Source organism: Pyrgilauda ruficollis, unplaced genomic scaffold (assembly GCF_017590135.1).
Source record: "Pyrgilauda ruficollis isolate IOZ18807 unplaced genomic scaffold, ASM1759013v1 scaffold61, whole genome shotgun sequence".
Taxonomy (NCBI): Eukaryota; Metazoa; Chordata; class Aves; order Passeriformes; family Passeridae; genus Pyrgilauda; species Pyrgilauda ruficollis.
The window spans coordinates 2,417,849-2,433,550 of record NW_024527822.1 but is presented as its reverse complement, the minus strand read 5'-3'; the positions used below and the strand labels follow the sequence as shown (position 1 = coordinate 2,433,550).

General features: G+C 41.2%; 1 protein-coding gene across 2 annotated transcripts in view; it reads left to right on the top strand.

Annotated features, from left to right (window-relative positions):
- The first annotated feature begins 744 nt into the window (after window positions 1–744).
- The window catches only part of UPF2 (UPF2 regulator of nonsense mediated mRNA decay), a 52,238-nt gene continuing 37,280 nt past the window's right edge, over window positions 745–15,702 (top strand). Inside the window, exons 1-6 of one of the 2 annotated variants that reach the window (XM_041483713.1) lie at window positions 745–1,220; window positions 5,965–6,344; window positions 7,933–8,712; window positions 12,558–12,718; window positions 13,708–13,905; window positions 15,150–15,299. In XM_041483713.1, coding sequence (XP_041339647.1) covers window positions 5,983–6,344; window positions 7,933–8,712; window positions 12,558–12,718; window positions 13,708–13,905; window positions 15,150–15,299 — 1,651 coding nt within the window. In that variant the 5' untranslated portion in view covers window positions 745–1,220; window positions 5,965–5,982. Of the gene's footprint in view, window positions 1,221–1,436; window positions 1,663–5,964; window positions 6,345–7,932; window positions 8,713–12,557; window positions 12,719–13,707; window positions 13,906–15,149; window positions 15,300–15,702 lie in introns of those variants that run through there. The other variant, XM_041483714.1, reaches the window with a different exon arrangement.

Here is a 15,702-nt window from a genome sequence, read left to right as displayed (position 1 = left end):
CAACAAATCTGGGAGTTCCACCAAATTCACCACTGTAAAATATCCTCAGATGTGCAGGTGGGGACAGTGACTGGACTAGAGGGCAGAGAGACCAAATTTAGACTAGGAAATAATGACAGAATCACAGAATGGATGGGTTTGGAAGGGACCTCTGGAGATCATCCAGTCCAACCCCCCTGCCAAGGCAGGGTCACCTGGAGCAGGTGACACGGGAACACATCCAGGTGGGTCGTGAATGTCTCCAGAGGGAGCCTCTGAGAGCAGCCTGTCCCATTGCAATCCTCAATGTAAAGTTCTTCCTCATTGGAGGTGAAATCTCTTTGTTATGTTACATTTTATGGCCATTGCTCTGTCACTCAGCACCACTGTGATGAGCAAAGCACCTCTTGGCACCTGCCTTGGAGACATTTACTGGCATTCATGAAATGCCCTCTCAGTCTTCTCTTCTCCAGGCTGCCCAGGCCCAGCTCCCGCAGTCTCCTCACAGGAGAGAAGCTCCAGAGGCCTCCTCACCCCTGCGGCTCCGCTGGACCCTCAGCAGCAGCTCCCCGTGTCCCTTGTGCGGGGGAGCCCAGAACTGGGCACAGCGATGGACGCCCGAGAAACCACCCCGAGGCAGTAATTTGGTGTTCAGACGCTGTCGCGCCAATGTTTTATCACGGTGACACCGGAGGGCCCCACCCGCGGCATGACGGCTGCCGTGACGCCCGGCGGGCACAGACACGTCACCGCAGTGACGTCACGCCGCCCCATAAGCCGAGTCGTGCGCTGAGGCCACCAAGGAAGTGACATTCGGAAGCTATTTTCCCCTTTCCCGCCGCCGCGAGGGACGCGGGGCCGAACACTTTTCCTCTTCCATTCCCACTCTCGTTCCCGTTCCTCTTCCCCGTTCCGCCTCCGCGCTCCCGGTAACCCGTCCGCCGCCAGGACCCCGCGCGGGGCTGCCCTCCGCGCTGCCTAACCCCCGCCCCTCGGGAAGCGCCGCTCCGCGCCGCCCGCAGCCGCGGCTCTGCCGCCGTGAAGCGGCGCCGCTCCTCCCTTCGCGCCCGGGCGTGGCGGGGCGGGCGCGGCGGGCTGGGTCGGGGCAGCGCCGTGGGTCAGGCAGCGCGGAGGCGGCCCGGCCGCCGTGAGGGGAGAAGCGCTCGGGGGCCTCGGAGGGGCGGAGGAGGAGGAGGCGGCGGCGGCGGCGCCGGGCGGGCCCATGTCGGCACCGGGCACAGGTACCGCGGGCACCGACGGGACGGGAGGGCGGTGCCGGGGCGTGTGTGAGGAAGGGGTCTCGGGGACGGGGGGAGGAGGGCACAGGGCCTGGCGGGGAGGCACGGGAAGGGGGGTTCCGGAGGCGGAGGGGCCGTGGGGCTCGGAGTAGGGGAGGCTCGGGTGGCGGTGCCTGAGAGCTCTGGGAGAGGGAGGCCGGAGAGAACCGGAAGCTGCTGTTACCGAGCTGCTGGTCCCATCCGGGAAAGGGCCCGGGCTGCGGGAGAGCTGAGAGCAGGGATTGGGGTGGTAGCCAAGGAGTCTTTTTGTACTTAGTGCCTTGTCTCTAGGCCTCTGTTTCACGGTGGAAAGCGCATTCCTGCAAGTTTGGCAGCAAAACATTCTCTCCGAGAGGTATAGAAGCGAAAGTAAAAGTGCCCGGCTGTTCAGCAGGCCGGCCAGAAGGTGTGTCAGTGGCCTGAAGTTGTGTCAGGGGAGGTTTAGGTGGGATATCAGGAAAAGGTTCTTCACCCAGAGGGTGGCTGGGCACTGGAACAGGCTCCCCAGGGCAGTGGTCACAGCACCGAAGCTGTCAGAACTGCAGAAGTGTTTGGAAAATGTTCTCAGGTACATGGTGTGACTCTTGGGGTGTCCTGTGCAGTGACAGTAGTTGGAATTTGATGATCCTTGTGGGTCCTTTCCAAGTCAGGATATTCTGTGATTCTGTGAACCTTGCCTGCCAGCTGTGTGGGGGACTCCTCTCTCTCTCTGCACTACAGTTTGTTTTTTTTTCCTGTGTGCTGTGTTATATTTTCCAAAACCTGTAAGTTTATTTTCACCTCACTGACCTGGGTGTTTTTCTTATGCACCTTCCCTTGCATTAACTGAATTTCAGTTTTTGAAATCTACAACCTTGTAGTGGTGTGATAACTAGTGATGGAGAAGTTTGTTGCTCTTTGAGATTTTTCAGCCAGTCAGAGGTGGGACATCTTGCCTACATTTGTTATCTCCCTTATCTCTTTTGTAATAGAGTAACTGCAGAAATGACTATTTATGTAATCCATCTAATTTCTAGTGAAAATTTTCGTTATGTTTAGTTTAATAGAACCATATTTCCTTCTCTCATACTTGTGTTTGCAGGGATAGGGATTCTGGATCATATTACTTCAGGCTTTGAGAATAGACTGTTTTTATTGACTTGAGAGTATTGCTTTGATGGCCAAGGTGTTGCTGTTTATTCTTTTATTCTGAATTGTGAGTAGATTCATGATGCTGAGTACCTTATATTACTCTCTGCTTTCCTCAAGAGTAAATAACATAGATGGTTTTTCTTAAAAACTACTTCTGTATTTCAAAACTATTTCTTAAGTCTCTGAGCTCAGAGTATCATGAACCCAGTCCCATTCTTTCAAATTCCAAGATTATTGTTAAAAAAGTAGAAACTTTACAATAAAAAGATAATAAAAATTTACTTATCTGTGAATGAGTCACTGTACATCAAATATTGAAAAATTAAGGAAAATAGTTCCCTCTAAAAACATGTTGTCTGCAGGTGCTGAAACTGAGAAGAAGGAGTGTTAAAGCATGTAAGTGTCACTGTAGAAATGGGCTGCCAGGAGTCCAGAGGCACAGGGATGTTTGTCTTGTCTCTGTTTTCTCTGTCCTTCCTAATTTTCTGGTGTGAGTGCTGGTTTGTCCTGTCTGTTGGCCTATGGAGTTCACGTCACTATTATGCCTTTTCATCAGTACATTAATGTAAATGCGAGATATTAAATAGAATAAAGTTTCTCTTAATGTTTCCATGCCATCTTCAGCCTTGTTTCCTATGGAAATGAGGCCCAGGTGAGCCAGCTGTCTGTGTCCGTTTTTCCCTGCTTCCCACAGCTTTTGGGAAAGTTGCTTGTGGGACAGCTGCCCTCTGCCTGTCTCGGGGGCTCCGTGCCGGCTGGGAGCTCCGCCTGGCTGGAGCCCCGCGCTGGATCAGCCCGGCTGTAGCTCGGGGGCAGCGGCAGCGCCGCCTCCTGCTGCCCTCGGGCGTTTGGTGTCGGCGCTAACGAGCTGGCAGAGCCATCGGAAAGGTTTGGGAGATAAGGAGCTGTACACGCCGTAGGTAGTGAGAAGTATTGCAACACACCTGTTCTGGGATACAGAACAGAATCCTACTGTAAAACGAGATTTTTTGGGTTTTTTTTTGATTCCAGTGTTAACTGGGAAAAAGTGGATAATACTGCCTTGTGGTCAAAACCATAACATGCCCAATTATGCTCCATCCCTTTTCTTTTTATCTCATCAGGTTTGCTTTTATAGGAGGAAGCATCAGATACATCTTTAAAACAGAATTCTGAGTTCCTAAATTTAGAAAGAGGATAAATGACCTTGTTGTTAAAAGTTACTTGTATAGCTGGATATTTTGTTCAGAGTATTGGAATTGTGACATGCTGTTCCAGCATTTCTCTAAACATAGGCAACCCCTTCCCTCTTTGGTTAAGTACTGATTTCATAATAATACTGTTTTAAGATCAGAGTTTTTGGAATTCAAGTACTTCCTGAGATCATGAGATTTGAAATTTTATAGTTGTAGACATGCATTAGGTAGTCAAATGTGCTGCTGCTGGTTTAAGCAATGCTGATTTGATTTCCATAAGTCAGTGTCAGAGACATTTCCCCATTGGTGCTGTTGCCAGTTGCTGCCAGAGGCCAAGTCATGAGTAAGTTCCCCATTGGTAAGTTGTCACTGCCCAGGTGTGAACACTGATACTGTAAATTTTTGCAGACCATTTTCTCTTCAGAAGCTCTGGATGAGCGCCTTATATATTGTAATACAGTTTCATCTGGGTGGGATAGACAGTATATAAATGTCATTTTATTGTTTGGGAGATGGCAGAGGGAATGTGCAATGCTTCTTAAGAAACATGTCTTCTTTATTGTGAACTTTTATTTATAAACATATTTCAGAATAGTTAAAATTAGTACCAGAAGCACTCTACATTAGATTGGAATGCAGGTGTCTCATTATCCACTCTGAGTAGATGCAGGGAATTGGTAAATCTAGGATGTTTTCATAATCCAAAGTAAAATGTTAGAAAGGCCAAAGTAGGGGTGGCTACTGGGAATCAAACTGGTGTTTCTAATGAAAACAAAGTGATGGCTCTTCAAAAGGCATCACATGCAATGGTGTCCTGTCAGTCCCACCTATGCATGTATTTAACTTGAAGCATGTAAGCGTGCGAAAATTATTTTTGGTGTTAAGAAATTAATTTAGCCTGAGGTAAAAGCCTAGGTGATTGTAATTGCCTCTTGTGGTCCTGCCTGGCCCACCTGACCCTGCCATGAGTCAGCAGAATGCCCCTGCATTCTGGGCTGTAGTACCAGGGGTCAACTGTAAGGCTGAAGGTGAGTCTTCCCCCTCTGCTCAGGTGTGGGTTCTCTGTTCCCAACAAAGGCATTGACACACTGAAATAAGTCTGTTGGAAGATCACCAAGATCACAGGGAGGCTGGAGAACATGATATCTAGAGAGAAACAGAGATAACTGGGTTCTTGATCTGTAAAAAGAGAGGAGGAAATCTTATTACTGTGTTAAAACAAGCTAATGGGAGAGCATAGTGAGGATGAAGCTGGTTTCTCCCCCAAGCTCTGCAGGGATAGGACGAAAAGAAACAAACACAGTATGGGGCATGGCAATTTCCAGGTTGGTATCAGGGAAAACTTTTTCTCTGTGTGCCCAGAGAGACCCACTGCTTCTCTGTTCCTGGAGATACTAAAGCCTTAGCCAAGCCTCCGATCTGCTTGGAGCAGGGATCTGAACTAGGTGCTCATCACAGTTTCCTCCTAATCAAAATTGTCCTGTGATTTTACCCTTTTGTGTTCAATATATGTTACCTTTTGTGCCCTTAGCCAAATGAAACCAAAGCTTGGAGGGCTGGAAACCCTAAAGACGCTAAAGCTCTTACAAAAATGTTGGTTGAGTAGAAGTAGAGAGAAATTGTAGCCTTTGATAAATCTTGGTAATTGCAGCCTTTCTGATATTATTTCCGTTTGCTCTGCTGGCAGGGAGGTTTGTGCATCCAGCTTAGTCAGCACTGCTCGCTCTTCAGCTGCTACTTGTGCTGAGTGCTGGAGATTCTGGGGACATCTGGGGAGGGGTGAGGAAAGAAGGAAGCAAGCTGATGCCTTTTCACAGTGAGGATAATCCAGCATTGGAGCAGGTTGGCCAGAGGAGTTGTGCAGTTTCTTTCCTTGACGCTTCTCAGGGCTGGGGCAGTCTTGTCTGAACTCATTACTGGCCCTGCTTTGAGCAGGAGGATGAATTACTTAATGTCCCATCTAACCTGCATTATCCTATGATCCTAAGTAGTGGAAGGGGGAGTGTTCTTGGGAGATGAGTGGAAAGGTCGGTGAGGTGCGGATGCACGCTGATGTTTCAAGCATGTACTTTTCTTAAGTTTGGGGTACTTTGTTTTCATCAGTCTTGAATTATTTTTCTTTCAGATGGACTTGTTTATGTTCAAGATCTTAAATTCCTTGGGTTGTAGAAACTTCAAGGTGTTTTTATTTCACAGTTTGTGCTGAAGACAACTTTGCAGAACAACATGCTTACAAAATGATTAGGTTTTACTTGTCGGGTCCATTCCTTAGTTCAAGAAAACATAAACTATTATTCTGATGAGTCACGCGTTTGTGAGTTAAGTGAATATGGGTGGGCTGTGAAAAATGACTAAAATACCAACAGCAACTTAAAAGTACTTGTTTTCCTGTGGTTCTGCAGGTCTGCCTGGGTAACACAATGCCAGCTGAGCGCAAAAAGCCAGCAAATATGGAAGAAAAAGAATCTCAGTTAAATAATAAAGAAAAAGAATTTAGTGAAAGGCGACCAGTGAGCACCAGGGAGAAGCCGAAAGAAGATGTGAAGGTTGGTATGAAGAGAGAGACTTTAAAGGTTCCTGAAGATAAAAAGAAAAAAATGGAAGAGGATAAAAGAAAGAAGGAAGACAAGGAGCGGAAGAAAAAAGAAGAGGATAAAGTAAAGGCAGAAGAGGAGCAAAAGAAGAAAGAAGAAGAAGAAAAAAAGAAACTTGAAGAAGAGGAGAAAAAGAAACAAGAGGAGGAAGAGAAAAAGAAACAAGAAGAAGAAGCTGCTCAACTGAAGTAAGTTACCTTTTAAAGGTTTAATTGGGCCAGATGCTGGAGTTCTGTTATCAGGATTATGGTCAGAGTTATAAAAGATGAAGTGTTGGAGTTACTTTTAATAGGTTGCATGTAGTGTTATAAATTTTACATGCCTGTCTGATTGTGCTTTATGACTTCTAAGAGGTTTTGAGTTTTCACTTGTAACCTCTGTTACTTTGGTCTCTGTTGTGGGGGTTTGATAGTGTTCTGCATGTGATGACCATGGAGAGCACAATTGTGCTTGAGCAAATGTTGTGATTTAACCCCAGCTGGCATCAGCCCCACACAGCCACTCCCTACCCTCGACAGGATGGGGAAGAGAATCAGAAGAGTAAAAGTGAGAAGTCTCTTGGGTTGACATAAAGACAGTTCAATGGGTAAAGCAAAAGCTGTGCAGGCAAGCAAACCAGAACAAGGAATTCATTCCCCACTTCCCAGCAATCCCCAGGACAGCAGGGCTCCATCAAATGTTAACAGTGACTTGGGAAAACAAGCACCATCACTCCTATCATCTCTCCCCTTCCTTTTTCCCCCAGATTTATGTGTTGGCCATGATGTCATATGAACTGGGATATCCCTGGGGTCAGCTGGGGTCAGCTGTCCTGGCTGTGTCCCCTCCCATCTCCTTGTGCACCCCAGGCTCCTCCTTGCTGGGGTGGGGTGTGGAGCAGAAAAGGCCTTGACCATGTGTAAGCCCATCCCAGCAATAGTGAAAACACCCCTGTGTTATCTGCACTGATTCCAGCACAAATCCAAAGCATAGCCCCATACAGGATGCTCTGAAGAAAATTAATTCTGTCCCAGCCCAAACCTGAACAATAAAGAAGCACAGATGCATTTGAGGTGAAGTGTTACTGTCCAAAAATTGGGAATACAGACTTAACAGGTCTACAGATCATACATAACAGGAGCAAATCTGATCTGAGAAATGACTTTTAATCAGTCACAGACAACTGATAACTGGATGGCAAACTCAGAATGTAACCTGGCAGTTTAATATGTGATATTACCAAGACCACGTTCCTTATTATGTTATCCAACCGTAGTACAGTGTTGAAGGTGGCATCTTTATGGGTCTGAAATATTTCACTTTTAAGATTGAGGGAATGTCATAGCCAAATTATATCTGGTACAGATATAGTTCATCTAATCCAAATTTTCTGTGTAATTTTAGTATTCTGGCAATAAAAGATTCTCCTTAAATGTGTAATGCAGTAACCTTTTGAAAGGCTGTTTCCTCTTCTGTGAGAACTTAATCTGTAGTAAATGGAGTTTCATGTTAATATTTTTGAAGTCTGTTGGGATTAATATGTTCTGCATAGAAATGTTTGAGAAATTTTGTTTTGTAACAAGTAGTAGTTGCCCTTTGCAACACAAAAGTTAAACAGTTTCTGAAGCAGAAATGCTTTAGCTTTCTAGGATTAGCTTAGTAGATATTAAATAAGAGAGTAAGGTGAAATTGTGTTAGAACTCCTGAAGCTTTTCCAACTGTGACCTTTTTTCCTTTGAACTGATACTTTGAGATTAAGTCTCCATAACAAAAATGACTGATTTTTATGTCGCACAGGGAGAAGGAGGAAGCACATCAGCTCCATCAGGAGGCTTGGGAGCGCCATCAGGCAAGAAAAGAGCTCCGCAGCAAAAACCAGAACGCACCGGAGAGTCGTCCGGAGGAAAACTTCTTCAGCAGACTGGACTCCAGTCTGAAGAAGAACACGGCTTTTGTTAAGAAGCTAAAAACCATTACAGAGCAACAAAGGGACTCGTTGTCCCATGACTTTAATAGCCTGAATTTAAGCAAATACATTGCAGAAGCAGTAGCTTCTATTGTGGAGGCCAAACTGAAAATATCAGACGTGAACTGCGCTGTGCACTTGTGTTCCCTCTTTCACCAGCGATACGCTGATTTTGCTCCTTCGTTACTTCAGGCTTGGAAAAAACATTTTGAAGCAAGGAAAGAAGAGAAGACTCCCAACATTACCAAGTTGAGAACTGATTTGCGTTTCATTGCAGAATTGACAATAGTTGGGATTTTCACTGACAAGGAAGGTTTGTCTTTAATCTATGAGCAGCTTAAAAATATTATTAACGCTGATCGAGAATCCCACACTCATGTTTCTGTGGTTATCAGCTTTTGTCGGCACTGTGGAGATGACATTGCTGGTTTGGTACCAAGGAAGGTAAAAACTGTTGCAGAGAAGTTTAACTTGAGCTTTCCTCCTAGTGAGATAATTAGCCCAGAGAAACAACAGCCCTTCCAGAATTTGTTGAAGGAATACTTTACATCTTTGACCAAACACCTGAAAAGGGACCACAGGGAGCTACAAAATATTGAAAGACAAAACAGGTGACAATTGAATGTTGCTTTTTACTTATGAGTAAAAATTAGTTTATTTATGAAATGCCTAGATTTGTTGCAGTATTGATGAACAAAGTCTTTTAGCAGTGTGTAGAAGATAAGTGTGTTTTGCAGTGTTTCTAAAAAAAGTTCTAAATTTGTTCTGAATACTTAAAAAGCAGAGACAAAACCGACTCTTTGAATATCTTTTAAAGGAAAGGGAGGTTGACCTTTAGCTGTAATTCTCTTTCCTCTGTTTGGTGCTGTTTCCTTATCAGCATGAGAGCAATGCTGCTTTCCCAGCTGGTACTGTCCTTTTCCAGTTGGCACAATCTGATTTCTCCCTTTCCACCCACATGTATCAAACGAAGCATATGCCACAATTGCTTTGGCTTGTTTACTTTTTTTACTGTACCAGGGTGAAGGAAAAAAATAGGTTAAATTAAGAAGGTATCTGTTACACTCCAAGGTGGACAAATATATATTAAATAAATATATTAAAATGTTTTGAGGGCATAGACAATTTGATAAAAGTCCTCCTAAATATTTATATGTAGTACTAATATTGCAGGGTATGAATATGCAGGCTTTGAGCTCTGAATGATTTTATTTCTGCCATGTTCATATTGTTTAATAACTGTTTGCTTTAAAGCATCCTGAATTCTCATTATTGGAGCCAGCCTAAATCCAAATGCTATTCTTGAAACAATCATTCTTAATTTCTTCTGGAAGCATTCCAGTCAGATAGAAATGAACATGTTACTGTTTATAGACACATATTTCAGCTAAAAGGCTGGACATCCATCCAGAACCAAATGTATGCTTGGAATGCATTAAATTTTTATGTTTCCAAAGCAAGAGTGCTTTGTGCTGATGGGTTTTGTGCTGCAGTCCTATCTGGTCTCAGCCAAGTGTTGAATTTCACAGGATCATAAACTGACTCTTGAGCTACTGTTATTTCTACAAGTACCTTACTAATTCAAAGTACATTACTGACTAAGGTGTAATTTTTTCAAAGTGAATGAATATGAACCTTTATACTTGCACAATTGTCATTAGTTCTGGGCATATTGGTTCTGGCTGGTGTTTCAATGAGTGGGTGTTACAAAGTCTGTAACAGACTAATGACAGAAAATAGAGTGAAAAAGTTTCTGAGAGGTATATGTTAAGAAAGCAAGAAGCAGAAAGAATGTAAGTGATCTGGGAGAAAGAAACATACTTTAATATTTACTTGTACAGCTGCATAAAAATGAGTGGACAGAGCCTGAGCAGCCTGGTCTGACCTCATCACTGAGCCTGCTTTGAGTAGATCAGACAAGGGCAGATGAGGGACCTCTTTGAGCACCTTGTCATTGAATTATCCCTCCCTGTCAACTTGGGTGCAAGGCTTTGTTTTGGGGAAGGAATGTGAAGAGCTATCATTTATCACTGGATTAAGAGAACTCTGTTATTTCTCTCTCTGAACTTTAAAGTGTCTATTTTAACTCCTTAATGAAAGCTGAGGAATAAGTTTTGTTAAATAAGACATCAAAGTCTTTCCTGCCAGATTTTATTTGTTTACAGCATCTATAACAGATTTGTGGCATTTGCTTGCTAGGGAAGTGCAAGGCATGAGGAGGGCAAGACAGAGATTAGCCAAGTAAAAAGTCTATGAATATTACAGAAGTCTTCCTGTACTGTGGATTTTGGGAAGGTGATTGTGCAGTTGATCCCTTACTTGCTTTTGAATTTATTTCTTTTTTTTTATGGGTGGTAGTTTTTTTGGGGTGTTTTTGTTTGGTTGGGTTGGTTATTTTTTTGGGGTTTTTTTTAAATCCCAATAATCCTGTTGGTTGAAACAGGTCTCTGTGTATTGAAAATCTGATTCATTTTGCTGTAGTTTTTATTCACAGTGTTACTCCACAATCAATGAAGTGAATAGGGAGTGAACTGTTCCCTTTAGTGCATCAACTGTGACACATGTTAAGATTATGATATTTTGTCAGGTGAATAATTCATCAATTTATCTCTGTCAGGAGAATGACCATGAAATAATTTAAGCTGTACAATTTGGTTGAATTAATTGAAGATTACTATGCTAAATTAACCATGCTTTAGTGCTGTGTTACCTGTGGAATAATTCAGGTAAAATTAAAGCAGACTCAGGCACTGCTGGTTAAATGGATGGTTGCGAAAATTACCTTGAGTTACTCTTTGACTTTAATACAACATAGAACCTGGGGTCATTTGGTTACACAGCTGAGGGCACAACAAAACTTGTCAGGCTGTGTCATTGCAAGGAAACACCTCGATTCTCATATTCTGAAGAGAGTTTTCAAAAATAAGTGTTAGCTGTGGAAGAAACTTCTTTTGTCTAAATTAAGGATGTTTTTAAGATGTGCTGAGCTTGCCTTGTGTTTGAAGAGACATGAAGTAAGACAAGTACTGTGTGCTGTACTTGTAATTGTATTCAGAGGTGAACTGTGCTTTTTAAAGTTTGCTTCATTTGCTTTAGCTGCTTTGAATTTAACACTTGTCTTCTTGAAACTGAAATTGAGAACTGAAAGTCTTGTACTATTGTTACAGCACTTTGCTTTTTTTGTTTTTCAATAATAGCAGAGAGCTTCAATGCTCGTGTTTATAAAGCTGCTGGTTTAAAGTATGCATGCAGTGGACAGCGGTCTCCATGGAAAGGCTATGAATTGACACTTAATGTGTTTCCTGAATCCAAACTGAACTACTGCACTGCACAAATACTCAGTGGTTATTTAATTTGTTAATTTTTCTTTGGTGTACTTTGCAGGAGCAGGAAATACATGTTAAATAAGTGTGTTTTGTCAGAGAGAAGAGAAGAGAACTTTTGCCAGCATTAATGCTTCTTGCTCTCTTGCCAGACGCCTGTGTCCAGTTTTGGTTCTGAGCAGGGATAAGGGATTTTGTTGCTCACCCTATGAATGTGTGCAAAAAGACTTTTGTTTTACAATTGACCTGGAACAAGAAGACTGATATCCCTCAACTCACATTCTCTTAAGTATTTCAGAATTCTTATGCCACAAAATGCTTTGGCAAGACTGTGACTGTTTGCCTATTGCATAATAAAAGCCTAATGGTAGTGGAATCCTACAGGTGATAATGTAATGATACAACCTGCTTTGGGAATTGTGGCATTGGCACCTTTTTTCAGACTTCTGATGCTTTCATCTCAGTGCAGGGTGCCTGGTCAGTGGTTCCAGCACTTGTAAGCAAGAACTTGTAAGAAAGAGCTTGTAGGTTCTTTCAAGTGCAAGTTACTTTTGACAACAGACTTCAATGTTAAAAATTATTATTTGAAATAAGTATGAATAATTTTGTAAAAGAAAATAAAGAGCAGCTGAAGAAACAAATATAGCTGCTCATAATTTGGACTGATAGCCTTGAAATAACTTGTTTTGTTGGAAAGTCAGTGGGCTGCTTGCAAATTTTTTGACCCTCCTGGTGATGATAGTTCATGTAATCATTTAAACAATGTGGAAATGGATTGTTACAGGTGCAAATCAACTTTTATCTAGCTTGTTGATAAAGTTGAATATTCTATTTTACTATATAAGTCTTTTTAGGACTTTTACAGCCTAATTGTGGCAAAGAGTAAGTGGGCCTTTCTCTTCACATGGAAGCTGGAGCTTCTGTGATTGTACTGTCCTGTACAGGAAATTCAGTGTGGTTTGGAAAAATAATACTGTCACTTAAATCTTTGCTATTGCAGTCTAAACTAGAATTGTTACAGTTCCCTCAAAGAGGGCAAGTTAGCTTTGCTCAGAGAAATTCCTAATGGTTCAGCATAGCTGAAATATGTTTTAAGGAAAAAGGTGGTCTTACTGTAAGTTTGGTTTTTGTAGACGCATTCTCCACTCCAAAGGAGAGCTGAGTGAAGATCGACACAAGCAGTATGAGGAATTTGCAATGTCGTATCAGAAGCTGTTGGCAAATTCTCAGTCTCTGGCTGATCTTTTGGATGAGAACATGCCTGACCTCCCTCAAGAGAAGCCAACACCTGAGGGTAAGCCAGATTCTAAAGCAGGTCAACAGAACCCTGGACTGGGCTTGGGTGTGGTGGAAAAACTAACCAAACCCTCTTAGCAATGTGTTCTTTCTGCTGGTTTCATTTCATTCAGCCTTTCCCCTACAGGATATCAGCTAATGAATAATAAATTTATTTTTTAAATTAAAGTAGTTTTGCCTAATATGTAACCATAACTGTTGTATATTCTGAGTACTTATGGAAACCTAAGTAATATCTCTTTGTTTCTGGGGATAGAGTAATAAATGGAAAATTATAAATGTTTTTAATGTGATCCCTTCACTTAATATTATGCAGGTTTTACTATTTAAAAACTGTTAGAGTTTTAAAAGCTGATACTGATAAAAAATATGCTTGAAGTCTATTTTGGGTCATGATGTTGTGGGCAGGAACATTGATAAGCCAGATAAGTCACTAGGTCTGGCCTCCTGAGCAGAAGTGCAGCTTTCAGTGCCTTTAAGTCTAAACTTTGAGATTCATTGAGATGTTGAAATGATTAATATCTTTTGCTTTAAATTATCTTGAACTTTAGAAAGCTCTATTTTTTTAATGCCTCTGAGTATTAAATTGTTCTTTTTAAACTTCATTCTTAAAACTTAGTGGAATGGAGAACATACAGTTCATTGTACTCCAAGTGATTACTTTTAATGCTAATGTTGTTAAAATCTGTTATAACTTTCTAATACCACATAATGTGCTGCTCAGTTTTTCTTGATTTGACTTCCTCTGATTTTGTCTGTATTTTTAATCAAAATGAAATTTACGGTTTTAAGATAATTTCTTGGTATGTCTATTACTAAGATTGAATTGTTAAAAACACTTTAAAGTATGCATTGAAATGTTCAGGTGAAAACAGATGTAGTAATAAATAGTTTAACACTTTCCTAAAAGGACTCTTAAAGGTGCCTCCCTGTAGAAGATTGTAAATTTGTGTAAATAACTCCATTATTTTTTCACTACTTTTGCAGAACATGGACCTGGTATTGATATTTTCACACCAGGAAAGCCTGGAGAATATGACCTGGAGGGGGGTATCTGGGAAGATGAAGATGCTAGAAACTTCTATGAGAATCTCATTGACTTGAAGGCTTTTGTGCCAGCAATTTTGTTTAAAGATAATGAAAAATATTCCCAGAACAAGGATTCCAGCAAAGATGAATCAAGAGGTAAGATGCTTAGATGAGTATTTTCTTCAACATATCTTGTCCAACAGATAAACAAACTTGATGGAAGTAACAAGTCTCTAATGAAATAATTGTGGTTATCAGGACAGTACACCAGTTTGGATGAATTTTTAGGGGATGAACTAGGTGGGATAGGGATTACCCCTGGTTATTAAGGAAGAAAAAAGGCAAATGCATTTTAATATTGTTAGAATTGTGAATTTCAAGTAATTGGAGGTTAACCATTGTGAGTAAATACCAACTTTTCTGTGAGAAATGGGAAGAGTTTTCCCTTTTTTTGCAGATGTTAGTGTTTGGGTTTTTTTCACTGTTATTTTCTTATTAAATTATTAATGTAGGTGAACATTAATTGTCAGCATAAAATGTCTCTAGATTAGAGGGCCTGGGTGGTTCCTCTGTTCTGACACAGCTCTCAGTTCACAACCAGGCCTGTGCAGACTTCAGGTACAGTGGGGTAAAAAGTCACAATTCCTGGCTCACACTGTAACAGAAGATGCATGATTGGAGAATTCTGACATTTTCCTGTAAGGCTCTTCAGACATTGGAGCAGCTTACCCAGGGAGACTGGAATCTCTGTCTTACTGTTTTAAAACAACTGGAAAAATACCTGAGAAATCTGGTGTGAATAGTGTTCATCCACTTTGGCCAAAAGGTTGAACTGGAGCTATCACCAAAGTCCATTTCAGACTAATTTTGTTTGTGATTCTGAACATGTTAATTGTTTGTGAGTCTGTATTTCCATAGGGTGTGTGCACTGTTTAGAAGTTGTCTTACTTGGCTTTGAAAAATTTTAGAGTTTTATTAAGGTTATCTGCCTTGAAATTGATATTTTTTTAAATGAAGCGTAGTCTACAAATGCAGTTGGAAGGAGGCCTGAAAAAACAGTAAAATTCTGTAGATTGTAATCTCTTGGAAAAATGCTCAGTATTGGACCAGTATTGTGGTCCAAGAAAAATATTAACGGTTCTTTTCTGAATCTTTATCAGATTCAGATATTGTGTTCAAAGAAACTAATAATCTTTATTTGACCTTTTATATGGCATGTTATTTCATTGGCACCTTCCTCCTGTTCTGCTTTTTCCTTTTTTTTCTTCATCTGTGTAAAAGATTGACACTAAAGAGACGTAGGTTTAGCAGCATTAATCTTCCTGTATTCTAATAATGACTATGTATATTTTAACAGTTTGTTAGTATTTATTTGGTACTTCTACTTAACTTGTAAATAGATTCAAAAGATGCCAAAGATAATAAAGAAGCAGCTGGGAATGAGGATCTGGAATTGGAGCTGGAGAACCTGGACATTAATGATGATGCACTGGAGTTGGACTGTGGAGATGAGGCAGAAGATCTTACAAAGAAACTTCTTGATGAGCAAGGTAAAAAGAATTGATTTAAAGAATTTTTTCTTTGTGATTTGGTTTTTTTTTTTTAACTTGGTTATTTTAGTTTGTGGATTTGTAGAGTGCATTCAGGGCAATTTTTTATTTATGAAGCTAGCAGCTAGAAACTGCTAGGATTGTGATAAATGTTTTTGTAGCAAGTCATTCAGATAAAAGTGAAAATTATTTTAAAGATGTTTATGTATTGAAAGTTACCAATTCCTTCACACAGCTTTTAAAAGTAAGTAAATGTAAAGGTAGTTGTCTGAAAAGTGACTACAAAGAGGAATGAATACTTAACAGCTAAACATTACAAATGCACCTTTTGGGGAATGTGTTGGACAGTATATGATTATATTTCATAATTTAAAAGTGTCTGCTGCTTGTTTATTTCCCTCTG